Source organism: Sturnira hondurensis, unplaced genomic scaffold, assembly GCF_014824575.4.
Source record: "Sturnira hondurensis isolate 20B ecotype Veracruz unplaced genomic scaffold, ASM1482457v3 Scaffold0019216, whole genome shotgun sequence".
Lineage (NCBI taxonomy): Eukaryota > Metazoa > Chordata > Mammalia > Chiroptera > Phyllostomidae > Sturnira > Sturnira hondurensis.
Window position 1 is genome coordinate 636,573 of NW_028091847.1, and position 24,349 is coordinate 660,921.

Here is a 24,349-nt window from a genome sequence, read left to right on the forward strand (position 1 = left end):
ATATCAATTTGGAGACCTTAAGTGTGTGGGTCCCTAACTGAAACCATGAAAGTATATGAGGTTGGCTCCAGAAAACATATAAAAAGAGATCTTGATTCCTCAGCAAATTTCTGGGTCTCAGTTACCTTAAATACTGATGCTGTTCCAGATGACTATTTTAAAACAAGCAGGAATCTAATCACCAATTCTTTCAACTCCGTAATAAAGATTAATAACCCAACTAACAAATGTGCAAGGTTTCTGATTAAACGTTTCTCCAAAGAAGATCTACAAATGGAAAAAACAAAACAAAACCCACACATGAAAAGATGCTCAACTTCATTATTACAGAAATGTCAATCAAAACCACAGTGAAATACTACTTCACATCCATTAGAGTGGCTAGAATTAAACGGCAGTTCCTCCAAAAACTAAACAGGGTTACCATACAACCCAGCAATTTCACTCCTAAGTAGATTTCCAAAGAACTAAGAAGTGAAAACATATGTTGATACAAAAACTTGTCCGTGAATATTAATAGCAGTGTTATTCATAACAGTTAAAAAATGGAAACCATCCAAAAATCTATCCACTGATTAAATGTTATTAATATAAATAACTGATTAAATTATTAAAATGTTTATTTATAAAATGGAATGTTATTTAGCAATGAAAAGGAATGGTTTCACTTACATGTGGAATCTAAAGAACAAAATAAAGAAAATCAATACAGACTCACAGACACAGAGAATAGACTGAGGATTACCAGAAGGGAGAGGGCTTGGGGACTGGGTGAAAAGGTGAGAGGGTTGACAAGTACAAACCAGTAGTTACAAAACAGTCAAGGGAACGTATAGAACAGCGTAAGGAACAAAGTCAATAATATTGTAACTGTGTATGGTGCAGGTGGGTCCTGGAAATGTCAGGGGACACACTTTGTAAAGTAGATGATTGTCTAACCACTATGCTGTAAGCTGAACATATAACTATTTGTCATAGTTTACAAATGTGTGTTTACCAGACTCCTTACAAGACCACAAATTTCTTCAGAATGGAGATTATGTCTGACTTTAGTGCATCAAGATTTGGTAAAGTGCTTTGGCTTTTAATACTCAAATGAAACGTTTACTCAAGAAGGAAAGATCTACAATGAAGACTAAATAAATGCAAAGTGCTGAACCCAGGTGCATGGAAAACTGCCCTCTCCGGCCAAAAGAGGGTACAAAAATAGAAATGAATAAAGTGAAAAAAAGATGGGAAAAACGGGGCGGGGGGCATCTCCCCCCTTTCTTCCCCTGACTACGATAGTTCCCCTGGAAACAAGAGTCAGGGGTCACCGGGTGGCATCAACGTGCCCCGCGGCAACCAGCACAGAGGTCAAACACCGACCTAACTTTCCCGCCTCTCAGAAACGGACAAGAGGACAGCGCCCCGCCAGAGACGATGTGACGTCACATCCGGTCGGCAATGCGCTGCTGCTGAAAGGGAAAACGAGGGCGGAGGGGAGGGGCCAAGAAAGCGCGCGTTCTGGGTGGGGGTGGAGCCGGGTTAAAGACGCTGCGTCACATCCGGGAGACACAGATCCCGTGTGGAGGTGGTGCGGAGCAGTTAGCTTCCGAGCGCCTTGGGAAGTAGTGTGTTCTGGCAGGTTGCGGCGGAATCTGTATAAAGAAGAACCAAGAGGTTGCATCTTCGATTGAAGCACTTCGAACCGAGCGGCGGCAGCACCTACGAGTCATGAGCGACAGCGGAGAGCAGAACTACGGCGAGCGGGTACGTGGAGGTGCTGCAGGGGCGGCTGTGTAGTCCCAGTTTCTTGCATCTGTTTCCAGACCCGTCGGCCTCGGACCGGGAGACGGGCGATTTTGGCTCCGAAGCCTGAGGCCGGGAGGATGGGAGTCGGGTTAAAGAAGCCTTTGTGGATAGTGTTTTTAGTCTTGAAGAGGCTGCAGGCAGGTTTATATGGCTTCGTAACCGAGTTGACGGTTTTTTCCGTTACAAGCGGTGGGCACCAAAAATGGCCGCTGCGTCCCCTCGGTGTTGGGGGAGGGGAGCGGTATCTTATTTCGCCGTTGCTCTCCTGCGAAGCCACGCCGCAGCCATCTTGGGCTGGCGGGCTGGGCGCGCTGCCAGAGGCACAAAATGGCGGCGGGGCCGCGCGTTCTCGCGGGCTGGGCTCGCGCCTCACGAGGCTACTTGAGGGTTAGAAAAGGCATCGTTCTTTGGGGTCTTTCACAGGTATTTAGGTTAGTAAAGGATCGTCTTATGGGCCCCCAAAGGGTGAAATTTAGTGTGTTCTTAAGGCCTTTAGGTTGGGGGTAACTAATTTGAGGTAGATTAAATTCTCCGCCCGTTAGCTTGAGGGGATTGCGCGCGGGGTCTTTGTGTTAGTTTAAATGAAGTGGCTTTCTTTGATAATGAAAGGGTTTTCAGAGTCAGGCTCGTTATCCCAGTATCAAAATAGAGTAGACCACGAGGACTCGATATTTTCTTATTATATAGAATAGATATCTTTCCGCAGGAGTGTAGGAGAAATTGGCGGGCAACGATTCATGGCGCGGTTAGTTCCTTTGTTTTAAGGCATTCTAATTAATTCTGTGGGCCAAGACCTGTGCCTTTTTGTTGTTGTTTTAAGGTCTCCACGTCCCAGGTGTGGAGTTCGGTGAGGATTGATTAAATTGCAGAGAGAACAGTTAATGGGTTTTAAGCAGCGTGATGTAAAGCTTGGTTGCGTGGTGTAGATTGTATTCTAATGAAGGTGAAACAATGCAAGGAATGCCCGAGTCTTGCATATTTGGAGGTTAAGGAGAATTTGTTAGATTCTGAACACTATACATGTTGATTTTTTAACCTGATGGGAATAATTTGAATGTTTTTACAGTTTGTTACTTGTTAGGTTTTTCCTTTCGGGTAGAGCCACCTTAAAAGTTTCAGTAATTATCAGGCAAATCTATCTAAATACCTCACCGAACTCGCAACGAGAAAAAACAGATTTGGGGTGGTTTAAGAATAAACTATATTAGTTCCTGGTATTTTAGCAAGTTTACTGTCCAACTTGGTTTGAACTAATCAGGCCTTTTTATACTGAAACAATTACTGGGTACTTTTGTACACAGTTTAGGGAATACAGAATAACTGGTTTCTGACTAGAGGAGGTCCCATTTGAGTATACCTGAATAAGTTACCTGTGTGTTCGTGGGGATGAAAAAAATGAACAAAGGAAAATAAATTAGTATAACTTATATAAAGGGGAAACAGTTGTAATTACCATAGGTCCTGGTTTGGGACGATTCAAGAAGTGTTATCTCAATTCAATAGATTTTTTTTTTTTTTTTTTTTTGCTGGGATGTATTTTCATCCACAATGCTGTCACATAGAATGTTGAAGGAGATAAAACTATAAAATAACTGTAAGCTGCATGTAGTAATTAGTGTTTTTGTTTTTTCTTAGAAGTCCAGACTTTTCCTGGGAGGGATTTCCAACCTTTGAAGTGGTGGGATACTTCCATTTTGTTTGGTTTGGTGTGTGTATGTTGATTGCTTTCCAACTGGTGGTTTCAAAACTGAAGTTGTTAGAATAGACCTAAAATAAACATGTGTTTGGACTCCCAAAGACTGCTTGGCAAACCATAAAGGTCAGTGGAACAGTTAAATAAAATGCCATAAAACGGGCTTGGTAGGAAGGACAGTCAGGTGGGATTGGCTAAAAACGTCCTTTCCAAAGTGCCTGAAAGTAGTGAAAAATCAGCATTCACAGTGGTAATCTTTGACAAGCCTTTTAGCCTCTTGAGCCTGAAAAATTCATTCCATATTGAAGTCCACTCTGAGTCCATACAGAGTCCTCCCAACTCTGTACATAGATAGGCTCTCAAACATTCCCAACTGGTCTTGTAAATCACTGATAGAAATCTCAGTTCAGCTGTGATCTCACCCCCCATTTTTATTGAAATCTCTGATCCAGACGCTCCTGTCCCAAAGTAACTAGAAATTTCCCCCCAATCCTTTAGGTATTGGAAGTTGTTTCTTTTGTAAACAACGATTGTGTGTGTGGAAAGTAATAAATGAATTCTTTTAGGACTGGTTTTGTGTGTTCCCTTGTCTCAGTTTTAAATGTACTGGTAGGGTACTACGTCCTTGAATGTTTGGTTCGTGTCACAGTTTTATGGCAGAATCTACCTTTTACCCTCTACCTTGGATTTTTGTGTTGATCTAAATTCAGGAAATGTGTCTAATTGCAGTCAACTTTCCTGGTCTGGCCAAACCCATATAGCAGTAAGGTGTTTTTCTTCAAATTCACCTCTTCCTAGAATTTCCAAAAATTACCCACATTTTTTGTATTTTATCAAGCAAAGAGGCCGGCACCTTTGCCGTAAGAGATGCTCGTAGCAGTTAGTAAGTCAGTTTGGTAGAATATTGGCTATTTTTGTAGAAGTAATATGTTTGCAATCTAGGGATTTCAGTCTTATTTTCTGTAGACATGAGTAACATCTGGATACCATCCCATCAGGCTGCCTTTCAGATTCTGCATTTTTCTTTTCTGCTGAATTAAGGATTCTTTTGTTGCTATTTGTTTTTAGCCCCAACTCCAAATTCTAACCTTAAAAACTGGAACATCTCAGTCCGTGTTCTAGAGAATTGTAGCCGCTGTACCAAATTCCCTTAATAAAATGAATGTATGTGGACCAAGGAAGAAATATCATTTTGATTTATTTCACTGTAAATGGTTAGGTATAAGTCTCTTGAAGAAACCAGGTTAACTAAATGCTTTAATATTGTGGATATTGTCTGAAACTGGAAGGTGGCATTTTCAAACTGAAATTCCAAGGGCTTATAAGGTAAGTATTACTGGTTTTGGTCAAAAAAATTGAAAAGGAATTCAGATGGTGAGAAATGGTTTAAATTAAATTCCCCTTGTACAGCCTTTTCCCTTATGGTAAATCAAACCCCAAACCTAAGTAATAAATATTAATGTTTTTATAGTTGACCTTAAACATTTTTGCCCTAGAAGAGAGCTACAGTTGCATATATCTTCTGAGTCTTAGTATTGTCTTATGTTGATCAGTTTTTTACAAATAAATTGTATTTTTCTCACAACGTATAATGATGGGGTGGTGGATAATAAGTGTTTTTACCAAAGTTAGTAGTGGGGGGTACATCAAATGAGATATTGTTGTCAGTTTTTTTAAGCTGCAATCCAGGGGAAAGTTCTTAACTACGACAAATAAGTCTCCAGGTTCCCCCAAATCTTTGCTTTGAACTGGATTTTGGAGTTTATGGTTGCTAGTTTTTATCAACAAAGATGGTCTAATATGACAAGGGTGAGGTGAAGCCCCTGAAAGTCAGAAATCATACTTAAACTTGCTATTGCTGGAAAGTACTGAATGTTTTTGAATGTACATTCGGAGTGTACTGTTTTTGTAAGAGAACTCTTCAAAAGCATAGAGGTGTGAACTGATTCAGGCATGTCAGGTGGTGGGGTTTTTTTTTTTTTCAGAACATGTTCTCAGGATTTTTCTGTCCACCCAACCATCTGGTAGAATGGCTACAGGAAAATGTAATATAGCCTTTATACTGATAGGAGTATCGACCTTTGTGGCAGGATTGATTTGCTCCCTCCCAACTTTTAAAATATTAATTACCTTGTAATCAGCCTAATGAGTTTGCACCTAGAACGTTTTTTTAACGTTTTATGAATTTCTGTTGTAAGCCCTAGAATCATTTTAACAAATTGTGTTGGTGATTGACAAGTTTCTGCTTACTTCTAAGTATGGTCTCTTAACTAAATATTAGCTCAGTAGTTGGGCCTCTGGTTTTATAAAGTGACCACTTAGCTGAGTTGAAATAACGGACCTTTTACATTATTTAGTAGTGTATTTTGTAGTTGAGATATAAAAGAAGAAAGGAGGTTGGGAAGGGGGGTAATGAAATAAAAGCAGGGAGGAGTCCATATTGAAAAGTTGTGATACCTAGATCTTTGGCCTCAATTCCAGTACCATCAGCATCTAATTCCTGTATCTGTACATACTGTTTAGGAGCCCATAAGAGGAAACCTGCTTGGGCATTCTGATTCCACGATTACATTTGTGCTGCCAGCAAACATTTCCCATTACATTTTAGTGATGGATATTAAGAGAAAGTAAATTAACTGGCTCCCATAAATAAAAAGTTATTTTAATTTTTTCCTGGATTAAATAAACCGTAATTGACTTTTTAAAAATATTGAAAAGTATACTTAAAGAGACATCACAGCACTTCCCACAATAGCCATGGCTGTCTTTATCCCAAGATGGGGATAACGTTTTAACTTTTATTTTTAAGAAAGCTTTAATTTTTTTCCCCTCAGAAAGAAAATAAAGCCAGGAGAGGAAATTGTTGACAGTGAAATTAAAATCAAAAGGTGTGAACTGCAGTGAAACTAGGGTGTTTTATGAAGACTTTATTTTGTTGAGGGTGTTAGACACCATTACACTTGATTGATATTAAATCTTTTTAATAATTCAGGAAGTGAGCTAGCTATTTTTTCCCCATATTTGCCACCTTTAAAAGTAGAATTTCTCCTTTGGACTGCAGAAGATTTTAAATAAGTTGTTCATCGAGGGGGGAGTTTATATTATTTGAAATCACCAATGTTGCATTCTAGTTCCATTTTCCTTCATAGGTTCTCAAATACAGTAGTTGGTTGATTTGGTTTTAGTTCTAAATTTAGTAGTTGGACCTTTAAAAATGTAGTCTCACTAGAGCAACTTGCTAGGGAGGGATAGGTTGAACACTTCCCTGTGGTCCAAATTTTCAGATTCCCTGACATTGCCTTTCTATAGAGCTCTTTAGAAATGTGTTGTAAAATGTGTGAAATTAAATACATTTCTTGACCTTGCCCACACAAATCACAGTTTGTAATAAACTTTTCCAACTGAGCCCTGTCGTCATTGTACAAATGAATTGTCCGTGCTTTCCTTTCTTGCACTTTTGTATTAGTGTGTCACTTTTTTAGAGTTGTGCTTTTGACACTTAACATTTTCTATTGATGAATAAGAAGTGTGAAATGTAATTATAGTTTTTAAACTGTTAGATGAACAGTAAATGTTCAGTGGCGCACTTCACATTCAACTTAAGTATGATAAAGCTATTTTGGAGTAGAAAAATGAGGTTGATTACCAAAACAGGAAACTATATAGTGTCAGTTTTTTGAGCTGCATATTCTAGGTTTTTTTTTAAATCCAAAACAAGGGATTTTTTTTTTTCTAGTTTCAGTTTTGGCACTGGATTATATCCTGGAGTTTTAAAATATTCTTCATCCTGTTCTTTTTCTATTAAGGTTAATGTTGAAGAAGGAAAATGCGGAAGTCGTCATTTGACAAGTTTTATAAATGAGTATTTGAAGCTCAGGAATAAGTGAAGCTGAAATTTGAAAAAAATAAAAGAAAGAATGCATGCTAATTATCAGACCAGAAGTCCCACTTGTAGAATATTGAGCAATTTGTGTGAAGTGGGGAAGATGAAAGAAGTCAGAATTTGAAACGGAAGAATGAAGAAAAGAAATAAAAATGAAGTTAAGATAAGAAGTAATCTGGAATCAGAAAGCACTACGCTAAGTAATTACTAGTCTGTTTATGTGTCCCTGTATATTTTGCTAAACATGCATGCATTATTTGTTTAATAGAAGAAAATATATACAGGGTAAAGAAGTGCCTTCCAGGGGAAACGTTTAAATTAGGTAATTCTAATTTTAACTTTTTAGTTAAATTTTTGAAATGCAATTTAAAAATTACCCTTTGTAGTCAAATATCAGGCAGGAATGAGTTCTCCAGCATGGGTAACAGTTGACTTCATGGTGTTCCCTTTAGGTTTTTTCATGTGTGTGTTTTTCTAGCTCTGCTGATCCTGGAGCATGAGTGAGTACCTCCAGAGTTGGAACTGGTGGTCTCTGCCACCCCTCCTCCCACCACCCCTGGACTTGTACACTGTACTGACCCTTGTCTTTTGGTAGTGAGCTATATAAGGTGGGACAAAGGTAGGTTTACAGTTATGAGTACATGAAACAGTTTATTCTCCTGTATTATTTTCTAATGTTTTCCCATATGAACAACTATAAGTCTACTTTTGCCCACCTTATGTAGTGGGATTTTGTCAGTTTTCCTAAAGAATGTCAGCAGGATGGTTATAAAACCAAACACTCAAAACCCAAGCAAAGAATTGAACAGGATACTTTGGGCATTTGAGCATTTATGAAAACATTAATTTCTTTCCAGATGGCAATAGTGGAAAGCTATGACCACTTAGGTCTTAACTTTAAAATGTGTGTGTGCTACATTCACACGAATTACTTTTAATTTTTTTCTGTTGGCTTATTCCAGCTGAATGACAAGGGTTATTGCTAAAAATCTAGTGGCTTCCCTTAGGATAAGGTGGGTCACCTGCAAGTGAACAGGGTATCTAACTCAAAGTGGCAACAGCAGCAGGTGCTTCTTTCATTTTCTCATTTTCTGCTATTAACACTTAGCTATTACAGTGACGTAAGAAGTATGGATTATAAAGTAGGTTTATTCTAGTTTCCCACTCCTGTTGCTTTTTGGGAGAATAAACCCGAAAGTTATGTCATTTTCCTTTCTTTGTTGTTTTGTTTTAGCTGAATTAGAGTAGTCAGGTGATTATAATGTTGTTACTCTTCAGTTGGATGGGTCAAGTACACATCCAAGTAATACTCAATGGTAGCTAACCATTAGCAGTCTTTACCCTATTGGGGATGCCAAGGTTATTACTTATTGCTGAAATGAAGAGCCTAAAAACCTTTTCCTCTCACCCGAAAATACTTTTATTAAGCAATGTCACCCCAATTAATAAACATTGAAATTTAAGGAAAACCTTCCTCTGGGAGTTGTTAAATCTACCACTTAAGGGGAAAAGTGGCTTCAATTTCATTTCTAGAGGGGACCCATTTTCTGAGACTTTAGGGCCTATTGTTGTGAAATTAACCTTTTTATAGTTTTTATATATCGTTTAAGAAGAAGGTTATTTCTATTTATAGGAGACAGTTTCAAGTTTGCTTTGCCCTGTTGCTGCTTTGTAAAAATTTTTTGCTGCGTACAAACTTAATGTTAACTTTGTATTCTGAATCAGATTAGGCAGAGTTGAGGTAAAAGTGATGTGTAAGGATATTTCTATTCAAATCGATGGATTTTTGTATTAGGAGACCTGAAAGGTCCTTGGTGTCCCAAAGAGAGAAAACTTACTAGTCTTCGAAGAGATAGAAGAGAGTTTAGGGTTAAATAGAGTTTGATTAAATAGCCTAAGATATAAAAAAAGGTGAAAATAAACATTGGTACAATTCATCCTATTACCCATTTGGTGGTTTTGTCTGTCTCCTGTGGCCAGAGGCTTTTCTATGCCCCCCACCTCCACTCCCTAAGCTGAATGAGGAGGTATGGTGGGGGGACAGGCCTCTTGTTCTGAGCAGTAAGATAGACACCCCAAGAGGGCTTATCAATGCTTTGGGGGGGCAAGTGGAGCAGAAGTAACAGAAACAAGATTCCAGGAGATATCTTTACCAAGAAAAACCAGATAGGTAAGATGGCATAAAACTAAAGATGTTGACTGAATCAGTGAGACTTATCTAGCATCATAAACATATATGGTGCTTTTAAGGAATGTAGATACTCAAAGTCTAGACTTAGTAAAATCAGTTCCAATATGGATACTTGGTGTTTTGGTGTTTTTAAGTGCTGTGTAGGTTTACAAGAACTGGTTTTAAGTCTGTTTTATAGCATCCAGGTTTTTAAATAATACAGGAAAAACTTAGCATTTCAGTGGTTATTCCTACTTCTATCACCTCTTTCAAAAAAAGTTATAATCCTGCCTTCTTGGAAGAGGGAGGTGAAGGTATTTTGTTGGATGGCTGAATTTGTAGGTTGCACATATGTTTATCATAGCTTCAGTCTATAAGAACTAAATTCCTTGAGCAGTTTTTAGTGAGGTTTTTGTCTTTATTTTGATTAATGCTCATCTTAGTTTCATGATCCTTTTCCTTGAGGTACTGATGTCCAGAGTAGTGCTTTTTTGGTAGGGTTTTAATGTGTTGGCGACCCTAGCTTTGTCAGCTGAGGGTGGACTTGCAATTTTCCTTGTGTGTAGATGGTTTTCCCAGCTGGTTTTATAGATCTGCCTGTGAATTAAGGTCTAAAGTTAACTATATGCTTTTAGATTTGGCTAGTGATTTTAGGTCTCATTTCTTTTAGACAGTCTAAATTTCCTTTTAAGTATTTCCAAACCAGCTAATGGTCAACATAACTACAAAGTGATTTAACTTCTTGAAGAATATCCCTGATGAGGAAAGTAGGTAGAGACATTAGATAATTAGCCTAACCAAATATTAGTATAGAAGGGAAAACCTTTGCATTCTGGTGTTTCCCAGGAATTCCTGGTATAAGAAATTATCAGAAGATACCTGCATGTAGCCAGTTATTTTCAGAGATTGAGTGAAAAGTCATATAGTTTGACAGCTACTGTGTCTTTGACACTACATCTGTTAGAATTTCATGGGGGCAATCTCTTTAAGAATTAGTACTGTCTCTTTTCTCTCAGTGGTGACAAGCATCTCAGCTTGGAATGAGGGTCTTCTGTTTAATGAAGCAAGAGGTTTAAAGAAGGGGGTTGATCTTGACACTCTATCTTCCTTTCTACTCAGATCCCTAGACTGCCTGGTTTCCATTAACAGCTGTAGCTTTGTTGATAATCTTTAACTTACTGTATTGAGCTCTCCCTTCCAGAGCAAGTTGTCCTTTCTTTGGTTTCCATTAAAGGTTATAATTGTTCCATGTTGTAATCTTTCTAACAGTGGAATAAACAAAGGTATTTAGGAACTTTTGGGTCTCTGTTACTATCTCCTCTTCAAGATTAGTCTTTGCCTATGGTAGAAAAAAACACTCATTTTAAAAAACTACTTTGTCCAGAGTATCATCTTTGTGGAGAGAACCATTTCCCCTCCCCACCCTCGTTTTCATTTTTAAATCTCAACATGGTGGAAAGTTTAATATTTTATGTCACATCACATGATGTTATAAAGGCTTTGAGATGTTGGAAAGTTTTTAAAGATGTTTTGGGCCTAGAGACCAGATCTCATTTTACTAGCTCTTGTTTCTTATTCTAATCTTCAAACTTTAATTTGTGTCTTCTGTGTCGCATATACTTTTTTTCTCTCTGGGTATCATGGGAAGGATCCTCCATACTTTGTTATTCTTTAAATCCAGAACGTAGTCTAAAATGTTTGGGACTGTAATTTAAAAATAATCCTGTCTTCTGTTTTTTTCAAGAATGGCCAAAATATTCCAAAGGTCTGCCATAAAGGGAGGTCTCTTTATAATGACTTTTATTCAGCAGCTTCAATATTGATTTTTGCCTACACACTAATGTTGGTTCCTTTTGAGTCTGGCTGTGTTTTCTTTTTCTTGGAGGAAAAACTCACTGGCCTGTATACCCCTTAATTTACTTAAGATTGGCTAACTTGAAGGCTGTCTTGCTTGGTGATACCCTAGTTAGCGATCAGTGTGAGTGTTCTTTATCCAGTTTTTGTTTCTGCTCCTTGGCAGAATTTTTCTCTAGCTTCATTAATTACATATGTGTACCCTTTTTGCTGATGAGTTGACCATTGGTGAACTACTAAGTTATCCTATTTACTTACTTCATTGCTAGGTGTTTTGTTGTTTGTTTGTTTTGAGAGGGTGAGATCTTCCTTTTTATGCCACGAAACTAGCTAGTCCTAGTTTCGATTGGGAAAGCTGTGGGTGTATAGTACATACCTGGACTTTGGTTTTTGTGTATAATTCCTGAATTCCCTTTCTGAGTCTAGATTAGAAGTGTCTTATTTAATGTTCTGGTATTAATGTGCACTTTAGATAGATTTTTTAACTTATTTTCAGTTTGCCCTGGCTCATCTCTAACTGAGGAAGTTGTAGTTCTCTGGCACCCTCTCTACTCCTTTGCATAATTCACTGCCTTTCTGCTGTAGCTCCATCTGGTTCCTTTGAAAATCTTACAGGGTCTCCCACCATGGTTAGATGGAACAGGGTCTAGTGTTCTCCAAGCTGGTCCTTGCTTTCCACTAGGCTTCTACATTTCTCTAGTACTTGAAAAAGGTTGTCCTTGTCTCTTTCCCCCACTGAATAATAAACATAATCTGGAAGGTTGAGGTCTTATTTTAAAAGTGAATAGCATTTTAAAAGTAAGTTTTATGAATTTCATAGGGCTTTGTTTTTATTGGTGATAACTTGATTGAAATAGGTATAAAGTATAGGTGTCGGAGTTATTAAATAAGGTTCTTTCTCACCCTAGTCTTTATGGCGTAACACTCCCTAAACACAGTCCTTGGGCAGTCCTTCAGCTGCTTGGCTTTGACACCCCTTTCTGGAGAGAGTGGGGTCAATTAACTCTTATCCCTGCTCCAAAAAAGGTGAAAGTTAAAGTTAATTGACTTATGTCAATTGGAGCGATGTGATTGTTACTCCAGGTATATTCAGTTCCTGCCCTTACCTATGTTTTCTTATCTTGGAAGGGGATTGCTTTCCCTCACCATTTATCTTACAGCAGCTTATTTGTTTTTAAAGTTGCCCAGAAAGTATACAAATTAAACTTTTGACATCTACGTGTAGGAATCCCGTTCTGCTTCCAGAAGTGGAAGTGCTCATGGATCTGGGAAATCTGCAAGGCATACCCCTGCAAGGTCTCGCTCCAAGGAAGATTCCAGGCGTTCCAGATCAAAGTCCAGGTCCAGATCTGAATCTAGGTAAGAAAGACTGTCTTGGGATTTCCTTCTGTTACTCTTTTGGCTTTGAAATTGGTTTGAGCTTTGTAAACTAGGAAGATAGAGAGGGTTAGATCATTTGTTGGCCTATATAATGCTAGGGCTAGAAATGAACGTAATTGAAAGTTTTGGGAGACTGAAGACTTAGGTGGTTAAGAGCCTGGGCTTTTCAGTTAGGCTTCAAATCTTACCTCTTTTTTCTGGCTTGGGCAGATTACTTAACCTTTTTCTACTTTAGCTTGCTTATCTATGAAGGCAAATTAGTACTAGTACTAGTTCTTCAGAATTGTTGTGAGGATTTACTATGAAGTAAACCGCTTATTAGTATGGCAAATATACTGCAGAACATGTCTTTCAGTAACTGCAATTTTTGATAAATAGATGTAGTCTAGTATTTTTATACATGTATGTATTAAAAAATGATACAGCATACTATTTTTAAAATGTTGGTGAAGAGTAGCCCATACATACTGGTTTGACCAGAGTAGCCCCAGTTCATGCCTGTTGTCAGGCACAATTAACAGCATCTCTTTTCTTTTACAATGTGTCCTTCCTGATTTAGATGACAAGTCATATGGTTGCTCTAGTTAAGAACAACACTGCTGGGAGAAAACTGGTGTGATCTTTGTCTTAAGTGAATAGTGTGGGCATAATGGGAGAAGCAGAAAAACAGGGTGGTGTATTCTGAAGGGGAGGGGAGGCACAAATCAAGCAAGTATGAAATGCATGTTTTCTGATTTCCACAAATAATTGAAATTGTTTTACTATTTTAAGAAACGTTGGAAGAAAGCTAGTGGTTTTGGAACTCTTTTCTAATAGGGTTGAATTAAAAGCAAAAAAAGATTTCACTTGTTACCATGTTAGTATATGCCTGGATTGTGTTCCGTCCTCTGAAGTTTAACTCTATAGAGTATGGGAAGAATTGAAAGCCATATCTTGTCAGCTATTTTAGTCATGACCTTGAGGCCTTTGTTTTGCAGGTCTAGATCCAGAAGAAGTTCTCGAAGGCACTATACAAGGTCACGATCTCGGTCTCGCTCTCACAGACGATCCCGTAGCAGATCTTACAGTCGAGATTATCGAAGACGTCATAGCCACAGTCATTCTCCCATGTCTACTCGGAGGCGTCACGTCGGGAATCGGGTAAGATGAAAAATAACTTTGTTTTTGAAGCAATGGACTTCTAGAACCATCTTATTAATAATGTTTTCTCTGGGTGGGGGTGAGTTTTTTGTTTGAAGTTAGAACTGATTGTATTTGACAGTGGAGTGTTGGCATCGAATATGAGTAGTGCTTTTTTGGTAGGGTTTTAATATGTTGGCGACCCTAGTAGTGAGTTACCTTTTGAGTCTTTTTAGTGTTTTGAGATAGTCTTTTTAAAAGGTATCTCTCTCCCAGCTCAGGTAGCTCAGTTGGTTAGAGCATTGTACAGATGTGCCAGGCTTATAGGTTTGATCTCTGATCTGGGCACAGAGAAGAATCAACCTATGGTGTATAAATAAGTAGAAAAACAAATTGATTCCTCTTGAAACAAAAACAATTTTTTACTTAAAGGATGTCTCCTATGTAATGGTCTATCTACATTTGGACAGGTTACTTTATGTATAAGATTTTTAAATTTACTTTAAGAGAAAGGGGGAGGGAGGGAGAGAAGCAAAGAAATACCAGTGTGCTAGAAGTACATTAGTCTGCTTCTTCTTGCATGCCTACAACTGGGGACCTGGCCAACAATCCAGGGGTGTGACCTAAGAATCAAACCAGCGATCTCTTGGTTCATAGGCCAGCATTCAGTCCATTAAGCCACATCAACCAAAGCTCAGTTAACATTTAAGTGTAACGTTTTTGTGTTGGTAACTTGGCCAATGAAATAAAAAGTGTCTGCATTGTGAATTACTATTACGAGTATAGTGGATTATATTTTGTGTGTGTGTGTCTTTTCCAAAGTAATGTTACTCAAGTTTTCTGGGTTTTAATACCTTTTAAGTAACGCTTTTCTGACTTTCCCACTTAATTGTAAGAAAATTTCTTTCAGGTGTTGAGGCTTTTTATTGTCCACCATGAGAGGTTCTGAATGAGGTGGCATTTAGTGTGTTCATGCTGTGATGTCATTGTATGGTCCAAATGGTTTTGTTAGGTCTGTGCTTGTTTTTGAGAGTGCAATGGAATTTATAGTAAACGAATGTGGAATAAATAAAAATTTGGGGTAATCATGACAACTGGAATGTCAGCAAGATGTGGCTTGTTTTTCTTCATCAAGATAATCCAAGAGAGTTGCTTAAATGTCTGTTAAAACAGTTTAGTACACATCTTTGACTTCATTTGTATGTATATATGAATATCTTGTGTATATGTTTCTAAAAGAGTTGCACCTGCCCTGTATCTTTGACCATTTAAGTATTCCATTGTATGGGCAGTATATCTTAAGTCAGCATTTTAATAATTTATCACTTATTTCTCTTGCTTGTAAAGATAATGCTATTCTGATTATCTGTGTGCGTATTGTGAATGTGTGGATATTTCTTGGAATAAACTCCTAGAAAGTGAATCACTTGGAAAGTGTTTTAGTGTGTTTATTATCTATTGGGTTGGCCCAAAAGTTTGGTTGGTTGGTGGGTTGGTTGGTGTTTTGGTATAATGGTTCCAGTAGCATTTAGTTCTCTAACTTCATTCGAAACAATTGTGGTAGATTATATTCTATCAGCGTGCATTTAAAAAGAAAACTTCATAATTGGTGAGTTTTTGTTTCTCTAATACTGAAGATGGACGATGATAATGCAGTCTTTTCGGCATATTAATGCATTTTTTTTCCTTCAAGAAAGGTAAAAAGAAACCTGAAGGGCAAAAAAAATTGCGTAGCATATAGAGACGGTGCTGTGAGTGATCAAAAGTGGTTTGTGTATTTGTACTGTTGATATTTCACCCAAATAATTCTTTGCTGTGGGGCTGTCTTAGGCATTGGGAGATATTTAGCAGCACCCCTGGCCTCTCCCCACTAGAAGCCAGTAGTAGGAGCTAGTTGTGACATACTCACAATAACCAAATCAGTAAGGTTATTGGTATAAATGAAAAATGTATCTTTTGTGGGAAAAACCATACGGACTTTTGGCCAACCCAGTACTTTTATTGTAAGTGATCTTTTTGGCTAATTTGTGTGTGGTTCCCTTCCTATTAAAAGTTGAAAATCCATTTTTCTATTTCTAGGCAAATCCCGATCCCAACTGTTGCCTTGGAGTATTTGGATTGAGCTTGTACACTACAGAAAGAGATCTAAGAGAAGTATTCTCTAAATATGGCCCCATTGCTGATGTGTCTATTGTATATGACCAGCAGTCTAGACGTTCAAGAGGATTTGCCTTTGTTTATTTTGAAAATGTAGATGATGCCAAGGAAGTAAGTAAAAGCCTTATCTGTAACTTATAAAATAGCAGTCTTGTTGTGAACGCTCAAGTACTAAATCAAGTACTTGGGTAAGGACAATTTTTGTTTTTATATTGTAAATAGGATGTTTAAGCTGTAGCTTGAATTAAACTACATTCTTCTGGGAGTACATTAGAGCAATACTTTGAACTTTTTTGTCCTTTTTTGGAAATTTCAAATATATATGGAATAACAAAGTATGACTTAAAGCAATTGTTCCTGTTCTCCCCTGCCCCTCGCCAAGTGTCCTTAGATCTGGCCTGCTGTATTCCAGCTCAGTCCCACCACATTATTTTGAAGTAAATTTTGGCATATATGACTGCTTCCAGATTGGGGGGGGTCTAAATACGGGTATTTAAAAAATACAAGAATGTCTGTATCTTTAGAATATTTAATCAGTGTTTATTTACATTGAGCAGTTTTCTAAAATGGAGGGCATTTAAAAATGATAGCGATTAAGGAAAAAGTTTTGCATATATTGACAAACTGATTTCGTATTTAGATCTTAATTGACTTAAGGGAAAATGTAAGTAAATTTTTTTAATATGTAGACTAAAAGTAAAAGTTCAATTCATGAATCTGGGCTGCATTTTAAGTATTTGGGCCTTATACATACAGATTGATAGCTGATGTCATCTCCAAGGAATGTATAAGGATTAGGAAAACTGAAAAAACCATCTGAGGTCAAGGTTGAAATTGGGAATTCAGCTCTAGATAAGATTATGTAGTTATTTATGAAAACTACTCATTTTTGAAAACCAATAAACTGAACTATTGAAGAATGGAAAACTAAATAAAATGTAATTTACAATTTTCAGTTACAGTGGGTAACTGAAATTCAAGAGATTTGAAGGAATGATTTAGGACAGAGGTATTCAGCCTGTGGGTGCAACTCAACACAAAATTGTAAATTAACCTAAAACATTACTTAGTTTTATAATTTAAATATGTACATTTTCTATATTAGTGGTCACAAACTTGGGGCCTGCTGGTCGATTTTAAAAGATTGTCAGAAGGGCCGCTGCATAATTAGGGTCTTATGTGAGGACTTTTTTTTCTTACCTGTGGTGGTGGTGCATATCATGGAAATTATACACAATCCCTTTTTTGCTTATCAATTTCATTAGTGTTTGTGTATTTAATGTATGGCCCAGAGACACCAAAAGGTGGACATTCCTGCTTTTAAGATGTCATTCAGCCTTGTTTTAATTTAATATCATATGCCCAACGATATGAAGAGAAATTTTTCTAAGATTCACTTAATAGTATGGGCTTGGTTTCCCTAATTTTTTTGCTATAGGACTGGAGTTATGGTTGGTAACTTTCTGAAGAAGAGTATATTTTGTATCTCAGTCAGTAGTGCCAGAACCCATTCTTTCAACATTAAACTTTCAAATTAGAAAATAGATTTGGAATTAGACATTAAAATCCACTTAGGTGGGCAGGGATGCTTTTTAAATGAGTTGTGAACAAACTGCTAACTTTGGAGTGGGTTTTAAACAAATTTTTTATTTATCTTACCTTGAAGTACATACTCTCTCAGTTACTATATATTCTAGATAAAAGAACTGTATTCCACATTTTTTCTTCCATAGCAGGGATCCATCAATTTGTCCGTTAAAAATTAAGATAGTAGATATTTGAGGCCACATGAGCCGCAGCTTTCCTGCCCTGCTATTGAAATGCAAAAGCAGCCTTGTGGACAATATATAAATTAATGACTGGGGCTTGGTCTCACATATGTGGCCATTGATACTTGAATTTCATGTAATTTTCATATATGAAATTTTACTCCCAGCCATTTCAAATCTTAGCTCATGGATCATAGTTTGACAAATATGCACTACTTTTGAGCTAGAAGCACTGTAAATATGTTAGCATAATCCAAGTATTTCATGTTTTAAATTGGCCTTTGTAGCTTTTTTGGATAAACTCCTGAGTATTTAAGGCTTTTAAAAATATAATGGGAGAAACAACTTAAACTTGAGGCTATAGTGTTCTACCAGTGTTAATTTAATGCATCTAACTGAAATACCCAGTTGGACTTTACTTAAAGCTTTTGGGTAGTTTGACTTTGTCCAGGATGTATGTAACAACTTAATGTACTTTTTGAAGGCAAAAGAGCGTGCCAATGGAATGGAGCTTGATGGACGTAGAATCAGAGTTGATTTCTCTATAACAAAAAGACCACATACCCCAACACCAGGAATTTACATGGGGAGACCTACCTAGTAAGTTTATTTTGAAGGTAAAAATTTGATTGACCAGTCAGCGTGTTCACTTTCTTCAAGAAATACATGTACTGTAGGGAAATCTTGGGCATTTCATCTAATTTTGCCACAGTATAAAAATCATTTTTCTTGTTTTTCTTAACTGGGTAAAACTGTATTTGATAGACTGTACTCAGAGGGAACATTCTGTTTGCCACAAATTCTGATGAACACCATTACATTACATAGGTTGCATCCCAGTTTATCATGAAAGAATATCATATATTTGGCTTTGCTGAGTAACTAAATGTTTATGATTAGACCATTTTACCCATAAAATCAAGTTTGTATAACTCCTACTCAGATGCACTTTTTATTTTTTGTTTCCGTAAGCAGAATGGAAACCAGACTTCAGTTTTTACAGTGAACATACTGATAAAATAGTTCTTCTTTGTCATCATTCTTACCAGTGTGTATGTTACAGCTTTAAACTGAATTCATTGTTTAAATATAAGGCTCTTATAATTGCACCATACACACAGGACTGTACCATTAATTGTCCTGTTTCTAATAGGCTTAAATGTTTTCCCACTCTTGAAACCATATTCTCCATATGATTTTATTTGCCTACATGGGTATCCAATCTCTACAGCCCAACACAAAATTGTAAATTTACTTAGAGATTTTTTGTGTGTGTGATTGATTACAAAAATACATTGTATTTCAAAATACACTGTTGCAGTGTATTTAATGTGTGGCCCAAGACAACTTTTCTTCCAGTGTGGCCCAGAGAAGCCAACGGTTGGATACCCCTGCTAGGGAAAATGTGGCATTGGCAAATAAAGTGAAGAGTGTTAGTAGAATATATTTATGTACATTGTTAGAAGGGGAGAGAAGGAGCATTATTTATTCACTATCTGTGAGAATTCAGTGGAAGTTAATTCATAGGCCTGTGAATTTTTTGCTCAGAAGAGAATAAATGTGTTACACTTGAAGCAGTTTCCCAGTTGTGTCCACAGAGCTTGGCTGTGTAGGTCGTATTACCCTTAAGATCCAGCTGAACATGGCATGTCTCTGTTGCTGTTAATACAATATCTGAATAGTTTTTAACAGCCAAAGGCATGTCTAGAAAGATGGGGAAGGCCACTTGATAATTTGATGAAGATAACATTGTTATTATTCACAGTGGCAGCTCACGCCGTCGTGATTACTATGACAGGGGTTATGATCGAGGCTATGATGATCGGGACTACTATAGCAGATCATACAGGTAAGTTAACCATTACATCAATTTTCAGTTGCCAAAAACTTGAAGGAATATCTGTTGCAACATAATTTCAAGTAGCACTATACTTGTAGCTTTTCATAAAAGCTATTACCTTTTATATCAAGATACCAGAACTAGAGTTTGTCTAGATTATAAGGTTTTGTGCCTTTTTAGATAACAAGTGTATTTCAAGCATGAAAATGGAAACAGAATTAGAGGCCATGCTTCAATGTTCCCTCCCCTTTTTATGAAGCATAAAATAAAGTTGTATCTTGAAAGTTAATGCTTTATGAAGCAATTTTTGTTGTATATCTAGTGTATTATGCACTAAAAGGCAAAAAAACTGGTTCTCTGAAGAGTCCAGGAAAGTAATTAAGAATAATCTAATTCAGTACTGACATGTTAAGTTTGTTCATTGCTAAACTCTTGATAAATTTTTAGGGGGTTGTTAGGAAAGACTATCATATTTGAAAAACAAGATCTTTTTTAGAATACTTTAAAAGATAAAAAATGAAGTATAACTTTACTTTATTTCAGCAACAGCAGGTAATTTAGACCTTGCCTTGTCAAAATGTAAATTGTGTAATAAGTGTTAACCACAGGCACTAATCCATGGTACCTAATGTGATGTAGTGTTGGGGTGTGGACATCTTTTTGCACACTATTTGGTGATGTTGTAAGAAGTTGACGCTTAATTGATGCTTTATTACTCATTATCTATGGAAATGAGTTTCTTAATTTATTTATTTTTAGAAGGGAATGGAAGGAGAGAAATGTATGGTTGCTTCTGGTGCATCCCCTGTTGGGAACTGGCCTGCAACCCAGGCATGTGCCCTGACAGGGAATTGAACCTTGATCTTTTGGTTCACAGGCCTGTGCTCAATCCACTGAGCTACACCAGCCAGGGCTGGAAAATGAGTCTTTAAGGGTCCTCTTGACATCATTCTCCAGCATTTTATTGTTAACAGCAAGTACTTTCGCATTAAACAGCACTTGAGGGATTGATTTATGGGAGCTGAGAAAGCTATAGTGGTAGACTTGATTTTTATTTTAATTAACTTAAGCACTTACCTAGAAATGTTCTTTGTTCTAATGATACTCATTTTAACCACCAGAGAGAGCTCTGTGCCAATTTGTAGAGTTAGCATTTTACTTACAAGAAATTTTGTTAAGATTTTATTTTTGCATGTTTTAGTTTTACTGCATGAATTGTGTTTTTTCAAAAACTTACAAAAAATAAATGCATTTCTGCCTTCACAGAGGAGGAGGTGGAGGAGGAGGAGGATGGAGAGCTGCTCAAGACAGGGATCAGATTTACAGGTATGTCATGATTTAAAATCTGTGCAACACAAATGGCTCACATGAAGACACTTTGGTATAGGTGTTTTGGTAGTTAAATTGTAAATGGTATTGCACACAATTGGATTGCATGAAGTTTATAAAATATTGTATTGTAACTGAAGCCAAGTGATGTGTCCATTGCTTTATGTGTTTTCAGAAATTGGGCTTTTACTCAGTGGCATCATTTTCTATTTATTTCATAAAATAATGATGGTATAGATTAAGGTAATTGGTATAAGCTCATAATGTTAGTCTTTATTCCTGATACCTATCCTCTTGCACTACATTTTCTTTGTTGGCTTTTTATGAGCATCTTGGAATAAGCGTGTGAACACTTTAGTCAGTCTTTTAGAAAATGAAATCATTTGGGTGCACTGGCCTTTGTTTTTTGGGTGTGGTTAGAATTAGTGGGAAGGAATTTTTTCTTTAATATTTAACTGAGTAGGGTTTAAAATGGGGTAGCAGAATATCAATGGATGAGAATATAGCAAGGAGTGTTGACTTCTGGTAGTTTTCAGTGATTGTTACTGGACCTGATACTGTGCTTCATTCTCAGAACTGAAACAGACCTTGAAAGCCCATGACTAATGCAAAATTTTCAAAGGTCATGGATAGCCTTCTAGTTTCAGACACTGATAAAGAGATTGTGTGTCATCTGTGTGTTATTTAATCTATTTGTAATCTGTGGCATCTTAGATGGTCTTGACATTTGTTTACAGAAGGCGGTCACCTTCTCCTTACTATAGTCGTGGAGGATATAGATCTCGTTCCAGATCTCGATCATACTCACCTCGTAAGTTTTTTGTCTTGATATATTTTAGTTTATATAATGTAATTGTGTGGCTTGCCCTAACTTACCAGGCTCCACAGCACAGTAACTATTTCTTTTGCTGGGAAAGGGTTAACAAGTAGTTTTATGGCTGTGTGTTTGTGTTTGTGTGTGTTTGTCCCCAAACTATGCATGGGGTTCCACAAAGCCTGAAAACAACCCTTGGGATCTTGTCACTAATTGAAATAGTAAATGTATAGTATACTGTCAACAATTGTAGCTTTTCTTTTACTGAGGAGTGCTTGTAATTTTTGCGCAGCTTGGAAACATCCCAGTGACTTTAAACCTTAGCTTATATTGAATTAATACTTCCCTATTTGTTTCACATTGGTTTTCATTTCTAGTGTGACTCTTGTGTGAAAGTCTTAACTCTATTTTCACAGAAGAGAATCTGGTACATAGGAATGACTGAATGGCAGGCAGACCAGTCTAAAATTCTAAACATTAAATATACTTGATAACCAGTTCTCATTGTTGATGCCTTTTTCTTTTAATCCTAGGTCGCTATTAAAGCATGAAGTAGAAGACTTCCTGAAACCTACCCTAGAGTTTGGATATTGTTTGTGGACAATATTTTTTATTGTCTCCTGTTTAAAAAGTGAACAGTGCCTAGTGAAGTTAGGTGACTTTTACACCTTTTATGATGACTACTTTTGGTGGAGTTGAAATGCTGTTCTTATTCTGCATTTGTGTAGTTCGGTGCTTTGTTCAAAGTTAAGTGTTTTCAGAAAAGTATGTTTTGCATGTATTTTTTTACAGTCTAAATTTTGACTGCTGAGAAGTTTCTATTGTACAAAACTTCATTTAAAAGGTTTTTCTACTGAATCCAGGGTATTCTGAAGATCGAAGCCTGTGTGTAAAATGCTACAAAATGGCAAAAAGCAACAATAAAGTTTGATTTTTACTTTTCTTTCTAACATATCAGTGCTTAGCAGAACTGTTGTTCAGATTAGGTTGTCAGTAGTAAATTTGAAGACCAAAATGCCCATTTTCCTTCAGTCCATAAAACATACCATACTTAATATACCTGCAACTAAGTGTTAAAAATTAATGCTCTGTAACTCAGTACTGCTAGTATTAGAACTAATGATCTTTCCATAACAGCAAATGCTTAATGCTTATATAAATGTGGATTTGTCAGCCTTTATATAATCTGTATTGTTTATAGCAGGGAGTAAGAAAAGAGTTACACAATGTATGACTTTAAAAAGCTATTTCTTAAAGCTGTTTTAAGGGGATAATGGTATTTCAACTGGTTATCAGTAAGTGACAATACATTCCACCACAAATGTACTCTCATTCTGGCTTTTAGACTATATCAAAACAAAACAAAACAAAACTGGGTGCTTCAGAGTTCAGGAAGAGAAGGGAACACTACTGTGTTGTGGATGAACTGAAGACTGCCTGTTCATTTTTTAAATATTATTTTCAGATCCTTTGCTTAACAGAGGAGGCCCAATTTCACTCAAATGTTTTGAGAACTGTGTTAAATAAATGCAAATGAAAAGTAAAAGGCTGGTACAACTCAGTTTACAAAGAAGATTTTGTTTATTTTAACCTTGCTGCTTAGAGTTGATACATAGTTTTTAAAAAGTTCCTCGTGCAGTGTCCCTTGGACTGAGGTGTATTTTTGGTGCTGGTTTTTCAAAACACCACCAAACATGTATTGTGTTTTGGGGAAATAATGTTAAGAGCGAGTAACTAGATGTTGGGGTGATTCATTCCATTTGGGAGGTATTAAATAACTCTAGTCTTCAGACTTGCTCTGGGAATGCCTAAAATACATGTTTTCTGTATGTTTTCTTTTCCTGAATTTTAATTACTTGCATGGCCAGTTTGAAGGAAATTGCTATACGTAGGGTAACTTTGTTGTTGGCCTGCACCTTTACAGTATGGGCATATCAGAGGTATTGCAGGTTTGGTTCTAGACCATCACAATGAAGTGAGTTTAATTCCCCAGTGCGTAGAAAAGTAATGTTTATACTGTATTTTATGAAGTACAGTAGCATTGTCTTTACAAACTGTACATAATTTAATTTTAAAATACTGCTAAAAAAGGCTAACCATCTGAACCTCGCCATATTTACCTTTTGCTGGTGGTTGATCTTGCCTTGATACTGGTGAAAATTCAGTGCCTGCAAAACGCAATAAATGGTTATGCCTGTACTTGCATATTTACTGTGTCCAAGGTACTTTATATAGTACTTTTTTTTATATATGCTCATATAGTTTGTAGCAATCATAATGTCTTTTACCTTGAGTCAGCAATTAAAAGGTGCAGTGTCGGGATCAGGACCTGGGCATTCCAGTCAGCACTCATAATTATGATGCCATTCTGCCTCTAGTCTGGGTAGCTGGATGACTGAAAACATTGTTAATGGAGAATAGACAATATTTGCACGCATTAGTTTGTCAGACTTGGCTGGGCAGTGTCTCACATGTATACTAATTCGGTAGCTGTTACATACACATACAGTCCCCACCCCTGCATGTTGGTATTTCTAGTACGCGTCT

At 36.9% G+C, this 24,349-nt stretch overlaps 1 protein-coding gene across 4 annotated transcripts; it reads left to right on the plus strand.

Annotated features, from left to right (window-relative positions):
• The first annotated feature begins 1,539 nt into the window (after positions 1 to 1,539).
• Positions 1,540 to 23,375, plus strand: TRA2B (transformer 2 beta homolog). Of its 4 annotated transcripts, XM_037027648.1 has the most exons (10): positions 1,540 to 1,752; positions 7,294 to 7,570; positions 12,620 to 12,753; positions 13,752 to 13,914; positions 15,973 to 16,161; positions 18,304 to 18,419; positions 19,585 to 19,668; positions 20,926 to 20,985; positions 21,726 to 21,799; positions 22,336 to 23,375. In XM_037027648.1, the coding sequence occupies exons 4-10, from the start codon at positions 13,882 to 13,884 to the stop codon at positions 22,344 to 22,346; spliced, it is 567 nt and encodes a 188-aa protein (XP_036883543.1). In that variant the 5' UTR covers positions 1,540 to 1,752; positions 7,294 to 7,570; positions 12,620 to 12,753; positions 13,752 to 13,881; the 3' UTR covers positions 22,347 to 23,375. The 4 variants fall into 4 exon arrangements, with proteins under 4 accessions (XP_036883543.1, XP_036883542.1, XP_036883545.1 ...); XM_037027647.1 differs by lacking the exon at positions 7,294 to 7,570; XM_037027649.1 differs by lacking the exons at positions 1,540 to 1,752; positions 7,294 to 7,570 and adding an exon at positions 7,591 to 7,692.
• Positions 23,376 to 24,349: the final 974 nt, after the last annotated feature.